Source organism: Dromaius novaehollandiae, chromosome 3, assembly GCF_036370855.1.
Source record: "Dromaius novaehollandiae isolate bDroNov1 chromosome 3, bDroNov1.hap1, whole genome shotgun sequence".
Lineage (NCBI taxonomy): Eukaryota > Metazoa > Chordata > Aves > Casuariiformes > Dromaiidae > Dromaius > Dromaius novaehollandiae.
In genome coordinates, this window is record NC_088100.1 from 30,226,948 (window position 1) to 30,251,993 (window position 25,046).

Consider the following 25,046-nt stretch of genomic DNA (forward strand, 5'->3'; position numbering starts at 1 on the left):
GATGTTGTCAATTTCAGTCATAGTTTATTTGAGGATTGTCCCATTTTTATTGAATGTTTCTGTTGCGTTTAAATAGTATGGCTTTATTCTAGAGACAGGTACTCACATGGTAGAGTTACCAACCTGACAGCCTTCTATGATGGAATGACTGGCTGGGTAGATGAGGGGAGAGCACTGGCTAGATGAGTGGACAGTGAGGTGGATTGAGAACCGGCTGAATGGCAGAGCTCAGAGGGTTGTGATCAGAGGCACAAAGTCTAGTTGGAGGCCTGTAGCTAGTGGTGTCCCCCAGGGGTCAATACTGGGTCCAGCCTTCTTCAACTTATTCATCACTGATCTGCACGAAGGGATAGAGTGCACCCTCAGCAAGTTTGCTGAGGATACAAAACTGGGAGGAGTGGCTGATACACCAGAGGGCTGTGCTGCCATTCAGAGGGACCTGGACAGGTTGGAGAGTTGGGCAGAGAGGAACCTCATGAAGTTCAACAAAGGGAAGTGCAGGGTCCTGCACCTAGGGAGGAATAACCCCTGCACCAGTACACAGTGGGGGCTGACCTCAGGAAAGCAGCTCTGAGGAGAAGGACCTGGGAATCCTGGTGGACAACAAGCTGACCATGAGACAGCAATATGCCCTTGTGGCCAAGGAGGCCAATGGTATCCTGGGTTGCACTTTAGGAAGAGCATTGCCAGCAGGGCGAGGGAGGTGATACTTTCCCTCTACTCAGCCCTGGTGAGGCCCCATCTGGAGTACTGTGTCCAATTCTGGGCTCCCCCATACAAGTGTGTCATGGAACTACTGCAACAAGTCCAGCAGAGGGCTGCTAAGATGATCGAGGGACTGGAGCATCTCTCTTATGAGGAAAGGCTGAGAGACCTGGGCCTGTTTAGCCTGGAGAAGAGAAGACTGAGGGGGGATCTTATCAATGGATATAAGTATTTTAAGGGAGAGTGTCAAGAGGATGGGGCCAGACTCTTTTCAGTGATGCCCAGCAACAGGATGAGAGGCAACGGGCACAAACTGAAACACAAGAAATTCTGTCTGAACATGAGGAAAAATGTCTTTACTGTGAGGGTGACAGAGCACTGGAACAGGCTGCCCAGAGAGGTTGTAGAGTCTCCTTCCTTGGAGATATTCAAAAGCCACCTGGACGTGGTCCTGTGCAATGGACCTGTGCTCCAGGTGACCCTGCTTGAGCAGGGGGGGTGTTGGACTAGATGATCTCCAGAGGTTTCTTCCAAGCTCAAGCACTCTGTGATTCTGTGATGCTTTGAAAACTCAAAAGCGTAAGCCAGACTACAGAATTTCACAGCAGTTCTTCCATATTTAGGCTAAAATGTTCAACAGTGATTCTGTTCTTGTGAGGCATGGTTTACTGGAGGAAGGGATTTTTTTAATTACTAGTTTTTATTACTATGATTACTTGATTGTCACTTGTTTTGTAGCAACAAAAACAGAAGTAACAAGAATGGTGCCAATACTCATGCCAGCAGAAGTTAATAACTGAGAAGAGCGGCTCAGAACTTTTAGCAATCAGCCTGACCTATGCATTTACGGAAAGCCACATTTTCATTCTAATCTAACCTTTAATTCTTGCGGAGAAACAGCTTACCTTCTGTTATCTAAGTCAAAGTAGGAATATGTTTTGCCAATTCCATATTACTATCCCTTAATCATTCCCAATATGTTGACACAGGCTCTGTCTGGGAGTGAATTAATTATAGCACGGAAAGCCTGGGCACAATCTAGAAGGTTTGCCCATGCTAGTGTCAAGATCCAAATTAAAATATGAACACAAGAGAGTTTGCACCATTCATCCCACAGATCATGGGAAACTTTCCGATAAAAGCAACTTAGACATAGACAGGGAAAAATTGGGCTCAGACACAGAAATAAGTTACAGAAGATCAGCTCAGGCCTCAGTGAAAGGTCTCAAAATTACAATTAAGCTAATTCAAATGATCTTGCACTTGCTGAGGGCTAAGAGTCCATGCATAGACACTTACCATACAAAAGCTGCTATGTAACAACTTCTTTCCCAGTAGGAAGCTAGTGGCATTTCAGCTACTAAATTCAAGCATTCTACTTGGTGGCCTCAGCAAAATCCATGACTCAGAGAGGGGCAACTAACCTTTCCATGCAATCCATAGGGAAGTTAGGTACCTGAGGACTTCAGAAACCAAAAAGCTAAGCAAAGAACTAGCAGTGCATGTCTGAATAGCTTAATGCAGTAGAGTATTAGAGTCCCTAAGCAAAGCTGCAGCTCTGGGAGGCCAAAAGCACTTTAGCCATGTTAGGATGGCATTATATTTGACTTTACTACCCTGCCTCTGTAGAGAACTAATTAGACTGGGGCTTACACCATGCTGATGCAGCTAAAATGTTTTTACATTCGGTCTTTCTTGGAAATGTGAAAGTGTGCTGTACAGGATGCCAATCACTGTCAGCTACCTGAGTCTAAGCCATTACCTTTCTTCATTATCATTACAGAGTACAAAACCTGTTTTTGAATGTTTCTGAATCTGCCTGACGTGGAGCAAGGTTTCAAATACACCGATGATAGAATGCAGCAGTGGCTTACCTACTGGGTATTTTATACTGAGAATCTCTATGTTGATTTTTTTTCCACTTCATATGAATAATTAATATTAAATAGATTAGCTACAGGAAAAGAGAGACTATGGGAGAGGCTACATCACCACATGCTTCTGGTATGTGCAAGAATCAGATTCGAGACTTTGTTCTGGTCAATATGTAGTGATGTGAGCAAAACAAACTTTTCACACAGAAGTCACTCAAAACCCTTTACTAATATTGTTGCAATCAATGAACTGTATTACCATGCAGGAAAGCCAGATGAAACTCTGTGAGAATCAAGCAGCTATTTTCCCCAAACCATGGAACAGCTTTAGGCGATGTATACCACAGAAAATGGGTGTACACCCTAGCACGGACATGATTCTAAGTACACCGTGTTCTTTTCATAACACTGTGTCTTCTACATCCATGTTACTCAAATAGCATGTTGTGGCTTCTTTTCAGCAGTCATAAATAATAAACAGAGCTAGTTCTGTTCCTCTTTCACTGACTCTTACAACTCTAGAAAGAGAAGCTGGTTCTGCTTGAAGATAAATAGTAATTAACTACATAGCACATTGGTGAAACCACCTTAGAATTGGTATACTAAATACATATTCAAGTCACACAGTAATGAGCATGAAGAACAAACGCTTCACATTTAGGTATTCTTTGCCAAAAGACAAGGATTTTACTCCCTAAAGACACAGATCTGTAATGCAAAACAATTATATTTTACTAAACAAGGGGAATGTATTGTCATCCAAGTTCCTAATCACCAGATTTAATTTGTATACACAGTGAGAGTTGCTGTTGCCAAGCACTCATTATGAATGGGCTGTACCATCACATATTCTGAGCATGATCTGTACAAAAAATCAGGTAGTTATTGACTGAATCTCCTTAAGAATCAGAGACTTTATATGCACTATAGAGACTTTCCTTTCTTACAGACAGCATTCTTAGCTGTTTGGTAACTTTACTACTTTGAAACTGCAAATATTTTCTAATTGGGGGTCACTGCCCTTTGGTATAGTAGGCTTTACAGTTTGCAGAAAATAAATGTTTCTTCAGAGACAAAAATAAGTACTCAACTATCTTCTCCTATTGCTGAAGCTGTAAATACGAGATTTGGAATAAAAACATCAACAAGTTAACAGCCAAATAGTGGACCTGGGTAGCTGAAGATTAAACATCGTAATCTAACTTCTGGCTTCCTGGTTTCTACTGCAGCATACAGATCACTGGGTCAGGCATATACATTCTTTTTACTGTGTATGGGATGACTGAGATTATATGTACACCAAGTAACACAGTAGTGCCTGAAGAGATCTTCAAATCAGGTCTGGCTAAACAAAAAATACTAATGACCGTTGACTTCTGGCCTAGCAACATTCTACATTTTCAATACCTGCCCTTCTGCATTTCTGCAGATATGTACTGTATAATGTATACATATCAGCCTATGCAGAACCAGCCATTATTTACTTTTATTTATTGCGGTTTCTTCATTGCAAGGCACAGGCATGTCGTTTGGTATCTCATGAAGAACTTCAAAAACAATTTGTACACCAACCAGTAAGAGTAATATGCTCAGTGTGGAAGCACCTACATAAACGTCAATATTGACTAGTTTCTTCAGCAAGAATGTACATTTGATCCTCCATTCACACATTCACTCATCTGAAAACAGGTAAGTCTGAAAGGAGTACATACGATTAAAAGCTGAGTATGGGAATTTCAAGTAAATGGAAGATGGACAATGATTCACTTTGAATTTCATTTCACCAGCCCTCCAGTTTGGCTGTGAATTTTCTCCTCAAAATAAAGGGTCTCATTATAATAGATCTGCTGTCCAGATGTACTGATTTTCCTTTTTTCATCAGTTATTCATTTGTCAAGCATAAGAGAGAGACTGAAGGATGACCACCAAGGGTTTGGACTGGTAAACAGTCGTTATTGCTTTATCATAAATAGGCTAGATGTAAAAGACAGGGCAATCCTGCAGTCAATCATCCTGACTGTATGTTATTCCTAGCAGAGATGATACCTCATCAATAGGGATGCAGTTCTGGGAACATTTCCACAAAATGGAACCCTAGTGTTTGTCCACAATAGTGTAAACTCAGACCTGATGCAGACAGAGCTAATAGAATTGCTCAAACTGTCAGATACCAGGATATCAGGTATCAGGAGACTGGCTTGGCTACACAATGAGTTCCAGAGTTCCAAAGCAGAAAGGCAACAGATATGTAGGGATGGTGTAAGGAAAGCCAAAGCTCAGCTTGAGTTGAGACTTGCAAGAGATACCAAGAGCAGAAAGAAGAGCTGCTACCCCTACATGAGTACGAGAAGACTGACCAAGGAAATTTGTGGGACCATTGCTAAATGGGCGGAATGATTCAGAGACAGCAGACGCAGATAAAGCTGAGGTACCTAATGCCTTGTCTCAGTCTTCACCAACAAGGGCTCCCAGGCCTTTGTGCTTAGCAGTAGGGTTCAAGTAGAAGAACCAGATGTGGATGAGGATCAAGGCAAGGATTTCTTCAGCAAATTTGACCCATGCAAGTCCATGGTACCTGTGGGCTGCATCTGAGGGTGCTGAGAGCTGGCTCATGCCTTGCAAGGCTGTTGTCTATCATCTCTGAAAGACCATGGAGGTTGGGGGAGGTCCCCAATGACTGGAAAAAGACAAATGTTGCACCTATCTTAAAAAAAAAAATCGAAAGGATGATCTGGAAAACTACAGGCCAGTGAGCCTCACTTCAGTCCCTGGCAAAATCATGGATTGAATCCTCTTGGAAGCCATTTCTGAGCACATGAAGGAGATGATGATTGGGAACTATCAGCGTTGATTTACCAAGGGAAAATCTTGCCTGACCTACCTGACTGCTGTTTTGCACTGGGAGGTGCCAGTTCTTTTTGGATGCCAGTATGAAAGGTACAAACACTTTCAAGACAGATAACTATTTATTAATATAGTCATTAATATAGTCACAGAAAAGGTGATAACAAGTTATAAAATCTTACATTCCATCTGATTCTGGGAACACCGAGATGATACATACAACATTGGACAGACCTCTAGTCAGGGCCACAGCATGCTGCGCACAATTTCTCTCTGTGGTGAAGTTTGCTGGCTCTGTGTTCCCTTGCAGTTTTATAGAGCCTTGCTCACAATACAGATTCAGCAATCATTAATAGCAATCACTGAAAAGTGGACTTACCTGTGAAGACTTCCTCGGGTGACAGCCCTAACATTCTTATCGCAGACTAGACCTACACTTCTTTGGAACAGTACATAAATGGACAAGGTTACACATCTACTGCGGCATACAGTACACACAATAGGCACACACTCGGGTAAGCCACTATGTGGATTGCTAACTCCTTGTACAATAGCCTTCCAGGATGACCACAACAATTGCCTTCTATGATGAAATGACCAGGTTTGTGGATGAGGGAAGAGTAGTGTATGTCATTCACCTTGACTTTAGTGAGGCTTTTGACATTGTCTCCCATGATATGCTTGTGTCTGAGTTATGACTTTATGCTCTGGATGGGTGCACAACCGGATGGCTAAAAAGCTGGTCAGATGTTTAGGTTCAGAGGGTCGGGGTTAATACTCTACCTGGAGGCTGTTAACAAGCAGAGCACCCCAGACGCTGCCACTGGGCTCAAAAACATGGGAGGCCTGAGAGCAGACTTTAGTAGAAAAACCTGAAGAAAAGAAGATAATGAGCACCTCAGCCTTTTCCACATCTTTTGTCACTAGGTCCCCCTCCCCACTGAGAAGCAGGTCCATGTTTTCCTTGGTCTTCCTTTTGCTGCCAGTATACATACAGAGTAGTGATAGGAATGAAGATGCCACCAGACTAAGATTTAATTGGTTAAGGTATGACCTAAGACTCTGCATAGTAGAGGTTAAGTCACTTTGATAGAAACAAGGTTAACGTCTTGATCTTGGCTCTCAAGATTTTTTTGTCCACTGATAGTTTAACAGGGAGCAGGAACTGCATTTTGCACTTGGCATTTCAAGCCAAATACTTGATGAGGTTACACGTTGCTCTTATATATTCTTTTTGGTCCGGGAAATCTTTGCTGAATAATGTTGAAACTCAAAAAGTACAGCAGAAATTGCCCCTCCCTTTCCTTGCAAATCAGGCTACCTTATAGCCTGGACATTCTCAGAAAAATGAATAAAGTGAGTTTGCCTCTTCAGGATGAAGTGTTCACTGAACCTGAAACACCCAATTCTGGTTTGAATGCTACAATCATTAAACTAAAAGACAGATACCACTACCTCTACATTTAGTATCGAAACCCAGCTCTGTCAGCGTACATGTTAAGTTTGTTCTTGACATACCAAGCAGTTTGGGCTTCTCTTGATACTCAAGCTGCATCTTTGAGATCTTAGTGAATCTATGATGAGACTCCTCCCCTCTGACTCTAAATATGTGACTGATCCACTTCTGTTGACAGTGTGGTTGCTCTTATTCCTCCCTACATCAATAGCAAGTGAGGAATGAAGATGCTATCACAAGGTAAATGGGGCAGCTGGCAGTAGGAAGCTGCAGAAGTAACTGGGAAGATCAAAAGGATGAACGGAACTTCTTTACCTTTTTATTGGTAATGTCTTGTAGGACTTTCTTCTTAGACCAACCCATTCCCTTTGCATAAAAAGCAGAGCACAGTTTTCACTGTCATGTAGACAAGATGAACAGCAGGTTTTGAGGCCCAGGATAAGGAAAGCTGGGTCTCAGACCTGGGATTAAAGATGAAATGCGAGACGAGCTAGAGTTTAAACCAAGATACATACAGTAACATACAATTTAGATGTGCCCTTAATCACTTCCAAATGTCAGTTCATAATGGATTTCATAGAAAGAATAAGAATACAAGAGCAAGGTCTGGGACTAACAGACTAGCTATTTAGACTTGAGAAACGATCAGTGTGTTCTGTAGAAGTGATGGGGAAACTTTCACAACCAAAAGTGATTTCATTTTTGTCCTTTTTAGACATTTTTTGGACCAGACCTCAGTTTTACATAAATCCTATTTTAGCCACTGAAATCTTCCTTTGGGGGGCTAAAAAAAAAAAAAACTCAGAAATCTTAGACTTACTTATCCTCAAACAAAGCAAGTAAAAAAATAGAGACCTAAGAATTAGGAGGTCTGGAGATGAAAGAAATCAGTACTTTTGCTGATCCTAGAATCATCTTTTCAAGTGAAGCAATTGCGAACCATCCCGAAAAATTCTCCAGTCAAAAAATTTCTTATCACACCTATAATTCAGCTGACTTGGTGAGCTAGACACTTAGGTTTACACTCAAATATAAAGTACATGAAAAATATTTCACTTGAGGCAGGTCTGAGTCATCTGGGTTATACTCTGACATAATATTGTTCAGATGGTAAGATTTAGAAAGAAGAAATGATTAACACCTCAATCATGGAAAAGACCTTCAGGGAAAGTGATTATCACCCACTATGTTTAATTACACATTCCTATTAATATGTTATATTGCACAGCTGAAGAGAAAGTAATATTAATGGTTTAATTGCTATTTTTAATATCAAACTCAGTGGAATATAAAAGTTATTCTTACATAATGATGCACCAGTGCACATTCAGAATACAACAGCACACTGATTTGTGATAATCAAGATAGTGCTATATGTACTGATTATATTACTTTCCTTTTAAAAGTGCTGATTATATTCCATTTTATAATTCCACAAGTTATATTACAATCACAGGAGTTCCATTTGGTTGAACTCCATTTTTGGACTCTAGAACAAAGGTTTGCTAATCTATCAAGCCATAATTAAATACATTAAAAGAGGAAAGCTTGCTTGACAGGATACTATGAAATAAATCTACGAAATGGCCTCTGATTATTCTTTGATTTCCCTTGTAGATACTCAAATCCAAAATGCAATTCTCAAAACTGTACATCCACTAGAGAAACTTGCTATGTCTTGCTTCTGAGTTTTTTTGTTGACTATACAAAGCTGGAAGTTGAAAGTGAGAAAGTATAAAAAGGGAGACAAGGAGAGGAAGAAAGGAGACATCTTTTGTCAATGAAGATACTGGATATGGTAATCAGTGAAAAATAAACAAGGTCAAATATTGCGAGTTTATTTGATTTTTTTTTTTCCCAGAGGAGAAATTCTGAAAAGGAGAGCCACTTTTTACTAATGTCCCTTTTGTGTTCTGATAGAGTGAGCATGTGATTTGTGAAGAATATTGTTTTTTCTTCCACTTGTGTAACTGACTGGGTTTGATCTCTGAACTGCCCTCAGAAAGCTAATTCGCACTGTTACGAATATTTCTGGAAAGGAAACTAATGAAGTCTTTTATTTGCCTACAATTACTGAACTACAATTTTCAAAAGGCTGATGCAACAGCAGACACTTCATAACTGTTTTGGAAGTTCTTTTGGCTAAATGGTATTAATCACATGACTCACATCCACTGTTTATTGATTGTAATGGACAACATGACTACCTATGTGTTACCCATTTATTTACACAAATGAGTGGACATGACTGCAAATCAATTTAAACAAAGCTGTAAGACTTGCAGAATATGTGTTAATCTCTTCAGCTCTACCTGTACAACTGCACTGATTCACTTACTGAAAACGTCACAAGCAATAAACAGGAGTATCAAGAACCAGCTACTTGTTTTAAGATACTTAAATAAATTTTAAAAAATAAATTAATGGAAAAAGTGAGATGTTTTATTCAGGAAACCAATCAATATGGTAACTAGTACTGGACAGAGGTTACGGTTTGTCACAGTGACATAGTACTTCTAATTAGGTACCACCAAAATTCATCTGCTTATTACTCGTTTCATCATGTAACTGGGCATATTCTGATAATATTTGTACTTGGAAATAATTTTACTCCTCTGACTATCAAAAATTCTTTTCTAGACACCGAAAATTCTTTCTTGTATTCTGAACACTTAAAAATTTCACACCGCTTATAGTCAATATTTGTATGTTGATATGTTTACATTTATATGTTTGTAAAATCATCACTTTTGCTTAGTTAGTATTTTGGTACATAAATGTATTCTGAAACTGTAACACAGTAGAAGTCTGTATGTGAAAAAAGAAAAATTCTTAGATTATGAGCAGTATTTTCTGTATTTATAGTAACACTTAGAAAATCAAAGGATTCTGTAATCATACAAAGGAAAACAGTGCCTGAATAAAATGTATTTAAAAGTTTATCTCTGTGCTAAAAGCTGACTATTTAAGAGGTTCTTTTTTACTCAAAAGATGTGTCCCCTATGTAGAATAATATGTTTAAAGTTGCTTGTTTCTTTACTACAGCTACAGTACAAATTCAAGAGTTTGTATGTTCCCAACCCTTAAAATTTATCGCATCAACCAATGAAGGAATGATTATTTAGACAAAACAGGAATAGATTCAGTGACTCAGGAGATCTCTTTCAGTTTTATGTTGCCATATCTAAGACTCTTAGGTACCACCAAAGTACAAACAGTACGAAGTAACAGCTGTGATGTTGAGTAAAGCAGCTATTTCTACTTACGACTTTCAGTCACTGATTTTTCACAGTTAGTTCTATAAGCCAGGTCAGACTTTTCTCATGTAAAGATGGGTGGGAGGTATGTAAAGAGAATGATTAGGTTGGAGAATGAAAGAGTTCAGACAATTTTGTAGCTAACTGGTTACCTAGAGACTTCTTGTTATGTTACTCCTAAGTACCTTTGTGGCACCTAACTATTAAACACCAAAAATACTCTTCCAGGCCGCTGTCTTGCAACATAAATGTATAATGCTATTTCAAATAAATCAATATTTTTTCCTTCAAAAATGTAGAATGTCCAAAAATAATCCTTAAATCCTAGGTTTTCCTGTGTACTTTCTCTTTTCAGCTATGGAGTACCTTGTAACAGCAACATGAACTGCCTATATAGTAGAATTTTGAGATCGGTATCTCTGAAATACTACAGTAAAGAAGTGTTCTCAGAGTTCAGCACACAATTACAATTATTTTCAATTTTCTTCATAGATCACAGGGCAAAATTTGGCCTGAATCTTTGTTAATTTGCTTACATGGTTACAGTATAGCTACAGAAAAAAGGGATGTGTTTCAAGATTGTGTCTGGTATTATTTAAACAATTATTTCTATTAACACAAAAAGCTGAGAAAACGTTTAAACATTTTCCTTGCTGACTCTTATGCTGGCCAAAATCAGACCAACTATACTGACCAGCTTTGCAAATATTTTCAGTTGCCCTAAATCCACTGGTAGCTAAATTATATTTGAAAGTTATAAAATAGGACCTTCCCATTCTTGTCTGTATAAATCAAGAGTGTAAATCAAATCCTGAATACTCAAAGGCTGTTCATCCAGACAATCTCAGAAGGATGGAAGTCCAGAAAGGGAAAAGTATTCAACTGGCATCTCAGAGAGAGAAGAAAAAAAGAGTTCAATAGGCAGATTGAAGCATGTGCAGTTTACTTTTTAGCTTGAGATGAAGATACCTAATTTTAGGTTTCTATCTGTAGATACTTACATGTGAGCTAAGTGTCTAAGTTTCCAACATAGTCAGCAGAGATCTAATAAGAACAATGAAGAGAACCTGGAGACTGAGTCAATCCACCCTAAAAAGGGCCCTCAGGAAAGGATTCAATTACCTAAAGTTGGCTCAGATCGTCATCTGAGAAGCCCACAGGTATCCAAGACAACTGCTCAGTCCAGCACTACTAAGAACTGACAGGAAACCCTGACCTTTTGGAGGGTCAGCGAGGGACCAAGTGGGATATACTGGGGACTGTAAACTAGCACTAGACACCTGTATTTAGGCAACTGAATCTTGACGGCATGGTCTGACAGCTGAATAAGTTGCCAGAATTCATTGACTGTATTGACTGTACCTCTGCTGATTATAATGGGAGCTTAGACAGGCAACATACTGTTGACACCTACTCATAGACACCTTATTCCAAAACTGATGCCTGCCATTTATGTTTCATTATATGATGTCTGGAGAATTAGGTTAAAAATAGCTTTGTTATAAAGTGGGAAACAGCTATTGTTGCAACAGCTGGGAAAAACTAGTAACGTCTGTATGTGCTTGGAGTGAATAGTCACACTGTTTTAAAGAAATGATTTGTAGCTTTAGGATGCTGAAGTCATAGATCAAGGAGGAACTACACAGTCTGTTTACAAAGACCCTTTCGGGCAATAAGGATGATTTATATACTAAATATGCTCTTGCTCAAGAGCAGAAACAAGGGAACAGTAACAGCTGTCAGAGCTGGAATAATTTGATGTCATGTACCAAGAGTACCTCGTGGAACTGAGCAGTATTGTCTCATGGAGGGACAATGGCTAGCTGGAGTACATGAAAAAGCAAGAGAGGCTAAGGTGGAGCAAGAGCTGGAAAGTTCATGTCACTGGATCAGCCAAAGCTTTGATGTATCTTTGCTAGACAGTGTGATGGAGGACAATGACAACTCACACATGAGGCTACTGCAGGAGAGGGGTTACAGCCATCTCTAGAAGATGCTTTGCCAAAAAATCAGAGGAAAGGAATTGAAATACTAATTTGTATACTTTTGAAAAAGAATAGTTGATTATTGTATATTATCCTGATGTCATTTTTCTCATCCTTTCAATATAGCACTGTTTTTTTAAGTCACTTTATTTACCATTTTGGACCAAGGAAAAACAGTTTCTTGAACACCCAGACAACCAAGTTTCATTTTCTGAAGTATGTGAGTGAGCACTTTAACCAGGGTGCTCTCTAGTGTTTAAAAAGACCATTGTTGCTGCCAAATAAATCCTGACAGAAAGGTTACATCTGATTTTGATGCACTTGTCATTTGCACTATGATAGCTTTTCATAAGAGACTACATGAGCTGCAAGACAACAGAATTAGATTCTATCTTAGCAGTGTTGAGAAAAAGAAATGTTTTAATAGGCAATAAATTATTTAAATTAAATATATATTCTTTAAAGAGATATATAAAATGACATATAAAATGATGAACTATGTAAAATAAATCCAAAATAAGACAAATTTAGGGAAAATGTCTAATAAAAGAGCTACATTAGGTGCCAAAGTTTTAGAGAATCTTTACAAGATTGCTTTCTCTAAGACATTAAATTACATGATAAATGAAAAAAATTCAAAGGTCTGATGACAGATGATATTTTAATAAATAAGTTTCTATGAATAAATATTTGAAATGCAAATAATTGCCTAACCAACTTAAGATATTGCAATTTGTTTCCAGTTTCCATTCAAACTGTTACATGTATAATATTTTAATAATTATAACCAATGAACATTCCTTTTTCTATAAAATTAATTTAAAACATTTTTGAAATTCAAATTATCATTTAAATCAACCCACACTTTTTAAAGGCACCTTATCCTGTCTACCAAAAGCTATTCCTGAATTTACAAAATTACTGAAGGTGAGAGTAGAAATACACCTATCTTTTAAAGAGTTCGACCACCTTGGTTACACTGTTATAAATTCAGAACCACAAAAATGCTAGTATTTTTGTAGGTTCAAAGTGCTTTTTTTCATTATCTAAAATTCCAAAGCCTGGTACTCTCAGAAACTGTACAGCTACCTTTTCTATAGTGTAGGTGACATAAAACCAATAAAAATTGCAAAATCAGGTAGGAAGAATTAGGAAATATTATGTGAAATATTTGTGTTGTAATTGTTAAAAATGAAAGTTTTCAAAATTCAACTGTCAGTAAATTGCTTTACAATTTTGTATGTTTGTTAGGGAAACATACACTTGACACGTGCTCTCTGTTCACAGAGTCACCAGAAATGTTTTTCTGGAGTATCAGTTTCATTGTAATGAATGGGAATATTTTGTATTAAGTCGATGAAATGCTTTCCATAAAGTGTCTCAAGTAATCTAAAGTAAAACTCAATGAAAGCATCAGCTAACATTAGAAACTCAACTTGAATAACATAAATTCATCAGTTAGTTTATCAAAGGAATAATATGACTGACATACTGGAATATAAATATGATTTTCTGCATGAAATCTATGGTAGCTGTATTAATAGAATTTATACAATTTTATTTATCTGCATGCATACATTCTGACGAAGGAAGAATGATTCATTACTATTTAGAAATTAGATTTAATTTCAATTTTGCCCAATATTATTTTTAAGTATCAAAGCATCTAGGCAATAACACAAGTATTCTTGTTTAGCTTTCATGTAATTGATATTTCTTGGCTTAAATGAATTCTCAGGAATAGCACAAAGCAATTGGCTGTATGATGTGACTGTGTAGCCCTGTAATATGGTATTGCTATTACCAGTAACAGGCCATAAGCTTTGTACTGAGCTTGCAAGGCATCAGCACTTAGGCTCATCAGGCTGGCTTTGTCTCAAGTTTTCTTGATCCGCATGCTGCTTTGTTTTACGTGGTTTACTAGTGACAACAATTTCTCTAACCAGGTGTTTATGGCTAATTTGTTTCACTTTTGCTTATCCTTATATGGTACAACCACTCTTTTACATAGGTAACAGTAACAAGCAGTTATTCTTTGTAGAAAGAAATATTTACAACTCTACAATAATGATGCAGTGCAGAGCACAGGCCTGCTACAACATCAGAGACTATTTGTGCTGGAGAAGTGGAGTCACAGGATGCAGCACAGAGGAGTACGGACAGATGATGGAAAGAAACGGGGCATGGGCTGGCACTGGAGACCCCACGGCTATAAATAACTCACTCATGGTCAGTTAAAGAAATGCAGACTTGGAGCTGGACAAAACTGGTTTTAGGGCTAACAAAGAGAACAAAGAAATAGTATCTAACATGCATAAAAGGCATCATATACAGTAAATTCAGAAGTAAATGTGCAGCTGCAGACCAATAAGGAAAGAGAGAGGTGTAAAAGCTTGTTAGCAAACATATAAAAATGACCTCAAGTGGGACCTAGAGAGAGGAAAAAGAAACCATTAACACAAACAGTATCTTCTTCTGGGCCAAAAGACTCCAGATACTGACAACTACACGCTACCACCACCTGTAGAATGAAACCACTGACCTTAGGACCCAGAGGAGCAGGGGAAGGGTGAGCATTACATCAGGAAAAAGGATAGAAAGCAAGAAGTGTGTAAGACCTTTGATTGTATTATTGAAATTTCTTCTGCATAGATGCATTCTTTCTCTTTCTGTAATAATTACACCTAGAATAACAATGATTCTTAATTAGACTGCTAAGATTTCAGTGGCTTTATATATACGAGGTGTATTTCCTTTTTGCCCCAAACCAGGATTTTCAGTGTTACAGTGACACACAATATGGAGCACTTCTTTTAGAGATCGGTCACCAATTCTGGCTTTTAGACTTAAGTCACAGACAACATTGATGTTTTCAGACTCCTTCTCTTCCCCGCTGAATAGTAAGTGATAACATGCTGTAAGACAGAACCAGTAACAATCTGACAGAATTTAGTACAGAAATCATTTTGCCTTTTAAATACTGTAAAAAATAGAAATATTTTAAAAGGTATATACTCTCTATGGGGGGAAACGCAAATGTCTGAAGACTGCATTTCAGCATCTGTAATCTGTTCCTCTAATAAAGTCTAGTAAATAACATAGTACTTGATACATTTCTGGACGACATTAAATGATATGATTATCTTGAATCTATACCTTCTGGGTCTACAGTGAGATGCTCTACCACTATCCTTCCCAATATTAATGACCTATATATAATGTATTTTTTCTGTAAATGGGATATTATCTAATTCCTAAGGAATTAGGTGGTTTGGCTAATAAAATCACAAAAAACAACTTCATTATAAAAATTAGAATTTTAGCAATGAGTCAGTATTATCTTCAATTATAAGTGATAGGCTTGCATTATATATAAACAATGGCTTGGGAAGCAATTAATGTATTTTTGATTTTAGGTACTAGTTTTAGGCAGAAATCTGATTGCCAATACTACACAATTCTTCAGGTATTACTCAGTTGTAAAATTAGGAAACAATGTAGATGGCAAAATTAGCAAAAAAAAGTTCTCAGAGCCTTGAGCCACTACCATGTACTCTTCCTACAGCATGGCATATTGATGTGGAATACTCACAATCAAATGACTCACGGAAGCTAATTTTACTAAAGTTTGCTCCATATTTCAGAAGAGCAAAGTTTTGCTCTGATAAGACCTTACTTTGAAATCAAACTTCTTTCACTCACTTCTGGGTCAGCTAACACCTCAGACTTCATCCAGTTTATGCTTGCTCTCAACAAGAAATGGAAGATGCTGCAGATACAGCTGTGCAACTTCATTTTTAACCCCTTAGTTCATATCAGATTTCTAAAAGCTATTGATACACCAAACACTTTGTGGTGGATGACTTACTCCTTCAGAGTTGGTCTGACTGCTACATTGCACAGCGGATGTCGAAACAGTTACACACTGAGGGGAAAAACACTGGTTATAATCAAGCAGTGTACGGTCTTTAACTAGTTTTTGAGAGTATGCTTCAGTGTTTGATAGTCACCTAGGTATCACCCCACCCTTGTTAGTAAGTAGCTAACTCTACATAGAAAACTACTATCCTTGTAAAAGTACTAATGAGTAAATAATTTGTAACAGTAAATAGCTACATGTAACAATAAAATACTATAGCTGAGAAAAAACTATCCTTGTTTGTAAAGCGGGTTAGGAAAAAGAACTAAAGTCAAACTACTTAGTCAATAACGAAGAATCACAAAAGAAATGCACACCTGCAGGTTGCTTGTTCCTTTTCAAATTAACACCTGGAGTCTCATAAGCCTTTCAAGTATAGGCAACTTGTCTTTTATGACTATAACTGGGAATTCTTATAGAAATATATATATAAAGGTGAAGTCAATGTTTTTAAAATCTATTTGTTAAAGTATAAATCTGCAGCACCACTATCTTATGCATCTAAGTTTCTACGATACCCAAGAAATACTGTTCAGACCACAGCCTTTTCTAAAGAGAATACTCTGGAAAAAAATTTTTTTTAAGTTTTAGGCAACAGAATTATGCATATTTTTTCTAAATTTTGGTGAAATGTAAAAAGGAAAATTTTAAGGAACACTGCACAAGCTATACATCGATTATGGTTTACAGTAAATGGAAGAAGGATATACAGCTATACAGATATTCTCTAAGCTTTACTTCTTTGTTCTGGGGAGAAATTACATTTCTCTCAGTTCAGTGGATGCCAGCAGAGTCCCTTCCAATCTTACGAACTTATTTGATATTCATCAAAGGCTAGGATGAGTAGAAAAAATCATTTTATGCAAGAAGTATGCAGAAATGATGTAACTTGAGGCAGACAACTATTAATATATTTCTGAAAACACTGTCATATGACCCCATGTATAGTCGGCTTACTTAAGTTAAATGTATCAAAATCTTAAGTATGTCTTGTTCGTTCTGCTACACGCAGACCAGTCAAGTACACTTAGAAAAGATTTTCATGAAATTTCAGTACATCTCTACCCATTAAATATTTTGTCCCTTGTTCTGTAAAAATGTAAAGATTAATACCAAAGGCAACAGTTACAATCTCACAGGTCAGTGAAGCCAAGGTCTCATCATGGTTAAGTGCAAATCCAAAAGAGAAGGTAGCATCTTATTGTGTTTGTAAAATTTACTCTTTGTTTACAGTAATACCTTTTATCTTGGATTAATTCAGAAAACATTAATTTTACCTGTACTATATAACCTCCCTTTTCATGTGTTTCAGCTGAATATCTGGGTGACTAAAGAACCCATAAATCAAGCAAGACTGTAAACAAAGTCTTGAAGTACTTAGCAAGAACTGGATCAAATTCTATCTGAATTGATTTCTCCTCCAAAAAGCAGAGGCACCCCTGTACTCTTCCTTGATTTAGTTGAGGCCACTGTAATGAAATTAAAAACACGTAATACTTGTGAAATAGCCGTCTTCACTGTGGCAGAGAATAGACTATACCTGTGAATCCAGGGGGACAGAAACACTGATAGCCTCCAAGCCTGTTGATGCAGCTTCCTCCATGCAAGCAAGGCAAAGTCTCACACTCATTTACATCCATCTCACAGAGAGATCCATAGTATCCAGGTGCACAATTACAGAGGAATCTTCAAAAAAGGGAAAATAAGATAAGTCAACAGAAACAAACAGTGTGTTTGATTTCAAGATTGTGAAGCTATCCATATGCTCCAATGTCAAGATGTGGTCCCCTAATCAGCAGCCATGTTAAAATAATTAACCAAGTTTCATCCTTGCCATGTCTCTGAAGTAAGCAGAGTGATTTACTGTTTTTTAAATTAATAGGAGAATTGTACACAATAATTTTAGCTGAAGCGATGGAGAATGACATAAGGGCTAACGTTCTTCTGACACAAGTCTGAGTAACTGCAGAATGTCGTGGATACTAATACAAAATGTAGTATTTTCCCTTGTTTACAATTTACACAACATTTACATTAGAAAAGGTCATTGTTTGAAGCCAAAAAGAGAGAGATAACAATTTAACTTAAGATCAGTATTCGTAACTCTACTTCACTCTTATTCCCTATTAAAAAAAATAGAGGAAAAGAACAAGTATGCCTAAGCCAGTTCTCTTTTATTTTCCTCTTGGGTCACATAAGAAGCAAATACCTGAGTCAGTAGGATTTGCCTATCTTATCTTAACACAGAATCCTTGTCATATGCTGTAAATCCCATCCAAACCTGAAGACAGTGAGTAGGCTTTATAAATGAAGAAATCTGAATTTTTTTTTTCATTTATTTGTAGTAACTCACCTATTTATCAGATCTAGGCAAGTTCCATTATTTTTGCATGGTCTTGATAAACATTCATTAATCTCCACTTCACAGAGTGTTCCAGTAAAGCCATGCTGGCAGGAGCATCTAGCAAAAAATGTCATAATTTTACTTTTCAGTTTAACATAAAAAAATACTGAAAACTATGTGGTGGATTTTAAGGGGTGATAATTAGCAGAAATTTCAAAAATTATGTTTGATTTCTCCTGATCATTAGAAAATGCTGTATTATAGCTCTTCCTGCCCACAGTCACTGCCTGGCAAACAATAGCCCTCTGTGTGCGCAGGGCAGGGCAGGAGCAACTGTCACACTGCTGCTGGCAGCTTCAGGGGAGGGAAGCAGGCTGGCATAAGAAAACATAAAAATAATCCAAGGAGGCCCAAGACCCCCACCATGAACATCGCGCTCTTCCTGGTGAAGGCCTCTAGATGCCGATGACATGTCAGGACTCCACAGCCATCCCCACCCCAATTCTTTCTGAGGAAGACTAAAATGATTGATCTCAGGACCCAGCGGGACACCAAACAGAAAGGGTAGATAATTTTAAGTTCTCTTGTGTAACAATTTTCACTGTTTTGTATTCATTTTGACTATTAGTATTACTGTAACTGGACTAATAACTGTCTATTATATTTTGATTAGACTGTGAAGATTTTAATTATCCTGACAACACATTCTCAGGTTCACCTATATGGTGTTTTTCTTTTCTCCATAGCAAGATTTTGAATATAACGTATGTGGCGGACAGATGAGTGAACTTTTGCCTTAAACATTTCTTGATACATAAGGTGCAAGCAAACCATAACCCCAAACAAGCCATCCGTCCCCCGTGGGAACAGGACTGAGCTGCTGTGACCCCCGAAATGGTCTCCCTGCGACCACCCGGGACACACCAAGCCTGCGCTGAACCACACCACGATCGGGCAGAGACTTTGGGACCTGGACTGTAAATTATTGTCGCTTAGCACAACTTCTATAAAACTTGCTTAGCATGAGTAGCTAAATTTGCTGAAGCCTTAGGCCGCACTCCTAGTTCAGTGAGAAAGGGCCCCAGCACTGGTGCAGGCTGGAAAGATAAGGGAGTTACAAGCAGTCTGCATTCCTATGCTTCACACTCCGACAGGGAGGATGTCAAGGCTTTGAAATAAGGCCTGCTTGGGCGCCAGGACCCTGGGAAACAAAGCGTCCTCTCACTGCTGAAACAGTGTAATTAGGGGGCACTGGACTATCTCCCCCTCGTCAGGATCTTGGCAGATAACACCTACTTTCACTGCTGGGGCAGTGTTAATTGCTGGAATTACCACCTCCTTGCCAGGACCTTGAGAGACAATGGTGGGACCCAAGGAATGAAGACACATCTGTCAGCAGAAACTGCAACAGTAAAGATAAACAGCCTGCCTGGGGACAGTGATGAGACCCAACAGGGAGCAGGAGACCCCAGACCTGAATATTACTATTGGTCTGAATTACTGCGTGAGGGGTGGAGAGCTTAGGTTGGAAAGTTATAATTGTCCAGGGATTTCTTTGTTCGGGGTCCCTCTTCGGAGGCACCCGGCTTGAGTTGTAATTACTGCACACGTGTCATTATAATTTATTTATTTAATTTGCCTTGATTTGGATCCAAACTTTTCCAAGACACCCAGGGTGAAGAGGACCAACAGGATGCCACTGGATCCACGGGTGGTGATCTCTCTCTCTCTCTCTCTCTCTCTCTCTCTCTCTCTCTCTCTCTCTCTCTCTCCCTCTCTCCCCCCCCCCCTTTTGATAAATGTTTATAAGATCTGTTCAAATCGTACGGCACAGGACTTGTTTACTTAGTTAAAGTAATCACCATTGAGTTATCATATTTAGCCACATGCCCTGTCTTTTGTATTAATAAATCATAAAACTGGTTGGCTGGTGTCGTTTCACCTTAATTCAGTCCAAGAGCATCACAAACTTGGTCATTGGTCCGAAGGGGAGGGAGGTCGTCCTAAACGACTCCTTTCGGGCCGCGACAACATAACAGGGTAAGAGTCAAACCCATCACAAAGAAAAAGACATATTAGAGTACTGAATAACTGCAAAGGCAATACAGACAAAGGTGCAAAAAACTAGCTGAATGATAAATACACCTGTATTATACTAGGTATCTGTTGTTCAAAGACGTTTCCTCACCTGTAATGGTTAACCCCATCCACACAGAGACCCTGATGCTGGCAGGGATGGGAGGCACACTCATCAGTGTTAACTTCACAGTAAGTACCTTCAAATCCTGAAACAGAGATTACATTGAGCATGAATGAGTGAATTCTACTACATCATGTGAATACCAAGGGTTACGGATCCTCTTGTTGGTTTAGCTATCTGAGTTCAAGTCCAGCTTAGACAATGTATATTTCTGGTTTTGAAAAACCTCAGCTAGTCTCAAAGCCTTTCAAGGGCTGAAAGAAACCTCAGTGGCTCTCTCTTGAGAGCTGCATCTAAGTGGGGGCTCTTTGCCCTTGGGGCCAAATTGAACTGTGCTGCAGCCATGCCCATGCCTGGCCATGTACCCTCTTGATCTGGACTCTGACCTTGCCTGTAAACTAGCTCTTCGGCTTGATGTCAGACCTGCCCCATCCCTGTACACTTGCCTGGTGATCTGGCATGCTTGGCTGACCCTGGCTACTATCACTGGCCCTGCGCTGCTTGCCTCGCTCAGGTCTCACGGGATGGGGCCCCTGGCGGCGAGGTCCCTGCCCTGGTGGCCTTGTCCAGACTCCTGGCTCCCCTTCCCTCATGGAGCAGCCAGCCCTCGATGCTTGCTGACACTCAGACCAGTGGCAGCAAAGACCCCAGTGGCTGCCATCCTAATGAAACTTTCTCCAAGCATCTTTATTCCTTAGCTTTAACAAGTGGTGTTCCTTTCCCGAGATTGTAAGAAGTCTATCATATGCTAAAGCACCAAAGACAGTAGATATGGATGAAACAAATGAGCACCTGAATGAATCTACTGAGGAAAAACAACCCATTTTAGTGAACTGAAAAGGCTTTCTTTGGGAGTATGGAACAATTGCAAAAACTAAAAGCTAATTCAATAATTAATATATTCTAGAGCATAATGGTAGTTAGAGACCACATTTATTCAAAGCAGTCAGTAGAAGACAAACAAAACTTAACTGATTTTAGTATTTAAATGAAGGAAAAAAGTGATTATGATCTTATCTGCACAGTACATTGCTTGAATAGTACATCACCTGTGTAAATACCCCAAATATATGTTAAAATAAAGCGAAAGAAGAGATTTTTCTGAGTGATATGCTACAAATACTAATTTTGCTCTTAGAAAGCATACCACACCATAAAAACATTCACATAAAATAGCTATTATCCTAAATAAATAGTTGTGCTAAAATGAAATACAGTGAATGTCAAGGAAGTTTGGCTAATGACTGACACTGAAGTAACTCATTTAGCCAAAATCAAATATTTATCCTTTAGGGTCTAATCCAAAGTATAATGAAGTTAAAATGAGTATTTCCACTGAATCTGGAAATTATTTTATTAGATTTCCATGAGACATCTCCGATACACTTTGTCAGAAATGAAGAAAATTTTCTGAAAATTGAGAAAACGGAACTTTTGTTGTTCCTGCAGTTCATTTACCAGGCTGTAATATATAATTTGGTCTTCCCTTTAATCTTTTCAGATTTTCTTGATTCGGTGTGATTCAGCAGAAGACACATGGTTGAGGACAGGGCTACTGCATGACCAGTAGTATCTCTAGACTGGATAGGTCTCTTCTGAATCGTTCTGTGCTCAGGAAATGCTACATGTTGCCAAGACTAGGTCTTATTCTACCGCTTCCCTGTCAATGCTGGACCAGTCCTTGACACATTTCATGAATCCTTCAGCTATTCGACTAACCAACATATAGAAAGCAGAGATCCTACAGTACAAAAAAACCTGGAAATTCAAAACTAGGTTTGAACAAAAGGGATCACTAACAACAGCTGCTTCAGAAAGCGTCCCTGTATTAAAGACAGAACCCGCCTCTACTGAAAAGTACAGGAAACATAAAGGGCCAGGGAGGTTTATAGCTTGCCAATAAATGTTATCTTTTGTACGGAATTACTTGTATTTTGTCTGTATTATTTGCTTTTCTACCATATTTTTACACCAACATAGACATAAACCATTCCTATCACGTTACTGCCATTATGACCACAGTAACAACAGGTTTCACAGGAGTGTCTACAACAAAGTCAGAAAACGAAGCTGGGAAAGTATCTCAACCCAGCTCTTTAATTATGGTCATCTACTCTTTTAATGTTAATTCTCTCTTTGTATGACTGATACAAAATTTTCTAGAAAAATCTGAGTGTGAACTGAAATCACTTATTTTCTATTGGTATAATGTTTCACAAAACCTCCTGAGAAGAACTGCCATAATAGAGGATAAAAAAATCTCCATCACAGTGGACTGCTCTAATGTAGCTTCCTCAGCATAGGCAATGCTGTTAAATTCAGAATGCTTTAGCTTATTATCTGCAAATGGGCCAGAACCAGAGCCAAGGACTGAAATAATTTTGGTGTGTGCAGTGTGAGTAATTTGCACCTTAATATTGTAACTTGAGCTTTCATCTATTATTTGCTTGCAGTTTGCTTAAGGAAAAAATAAAGCTAAAAGGACTACATATTGGTTTTTGGCATGCTAGTTCACAATTATAGCTCAGTATTAGAACTTGTTATATCAAGCAGACAGCAGTCGCTGACAATAAGCTGCTTTCAAAAGTTGTTCTTTTGATACATGCCACCTCAGTGCCACTCAGCAAGAACAGAAAAGGTGGGAACATGTTTCTGTATCTCTGGTTTGATTAATGAATCCGAGAGCATGCAGAATGTGAGACCAGGACCACAGCAGCATCGCTAGCCAACGTTCTTTTGTGACTTTTTGTTTATTTGTAATGTTTGACATTTCTGAAACTAAATTTTGCTGCAGAGTAGCAGCCTATGTCAATAGGCAGGGCAATCAGGACTCCACTCAAAAGTAGTACGCTGAAAGAAAAAGGAAATGTGTATAAAATTTTAAGTAACTCTCAGATACACAGGCAGTTTTTCTAGTTTTATAAGGTAATTGGAAGAAAAGGGTGTGAAGCTAACAAAGTAAACCTTAAAAAACGGAACACTAATAGAACTTACATGGAATACTTTCTTAGTCTTTTGTGATCCTATATATTATTTGAGCAAGCATCTTTTTTCAAAAAATACCACAGTTGTCAGATTAAAATACATAAAAAGGAAAATGGAGGGCATTCATTATTCTGTTTCCCCCTGCTGTTCGTTATGGATGTTTTATAGAATTCTCTGGTAAATAATACTGAGGTGAGTATATAAAGCACTATTTAGACACATTTTTGATTGCAGCAGCACACAGTTTTCCAGCCCATAGCAAAATATAGCTACCTTGAAATCACACAAGTGAAGCATACATACAGCAGTCATGCTATTTATTTTTCCTACAAACAGAAATAATGCAGGTTTCATTACAAAATATCACCAGATATCCTGCTATGTTATGAAATCATAACTGTTTTCCATCCACTATTGAATAAATATTGACTCTTTTTAACTGAAATGAATTAACTCAGTCATTTTAAAAAACTAAAAGTAAATCTCATTTTTTAAAAGATATATATTGATAAAAATATTTTTAAAATAACATTGAACTATTTAGGTAATATATACCCTGATTTACTACTAAAAGCAAAGCAAAAACTTCTGAAATAATGTAGCAATTTTTAACCATGCTGCCAACTTTCACAGAAGATTTCAGCTAAAAGTTTTGCTTTCAACTAAACTTTGAGCAGAAATATTCATTTCTACTTAAAAGGATATGAAAAATACTGAAGACAAACTCCATATTGAAGCTTCTTCAGTATATGTCATGGGTTTAACATACATTGCCTCATGGGGTTCTTGCATTTTACATTATACTCAAGCATATTTTAAAGGGTAAAGTAATACATTAGTATTTTTATTTATAAACTACAACTGCTGCCACACACACTTGTGATCTTCTGGGATACTTAAACTGCAATTAATGTATGGATGCAATTTTTACACAGTAGGGTAGACATGTTTCCAGATTATTTCACGTATTGTAAGAAGAAAGAATAAAAGATAACACAAGAGAAAAAAGCAGCTGTTTTCTGTTTAAACTGACTTCAGATGTTCGAAATGTTAACTATACTATTAATAATAATGTTACCAATTGAAAAGGAATTTGCATTACCTAAATTAGCATTCACTTAGTATGGCCAACAAAACATAGTTTATTTTAATACTCAATTTGTAGTTTATATTGCAAATATAATTCATTCATTTGAACTACAAAACAGAATCATTTTTATTTTAAGCAAACTAATTTATAAAGTGGTACATTACTTGAAAGACTGAAAATATGCATCTTGATGTAATGTATGTTACCGTAACAATATTTAGTACTACATGTATGAAAACAATAGATGCATTTAAATGCAACTACTTGCTGCTTTTGCTAATGCAAATCAGTCAAACTTGGGATGCAAATTATAAATCAACAGCACATGTAAATGATTTAATGTAGTTCTCTACCCAAATACTTTACAAGGTATCTTTTCCTCATTTC

The 25,046-nt window shown here is 37.9% G+C and overlaps 1 protein-coding gene across 1 annotated transcript in view; it reads right to left on the reverse strand.

Annotated features, from left to right (window-relative positions):
- EYS (eyes shut homolog) overlaps positions 1-25,046 on the reverse strand; it is a 909,330-nt gene that overhangs the window by 501,134 nt on the left and 383,150 nt on the right. The window contains exons 23-25 of the mRNA XM_064508633.1: positions 20,573-20,669; positions 18,394-18,501; positions 17,581-17,726 (exon numbers count right to left, since the gene is read on the reverse strand). Coding sequence (XP_064364703.1) covers positions 17,581-17,726; positions 18,394-18,501; positions 20,573-20,669 — 351 coding nt within the window. The remainder of the gene's footprint in view (positions 1-17,580; positions 17,727-18,393; positions 18,502-20,572; positions 20,670-25,046) is intronic.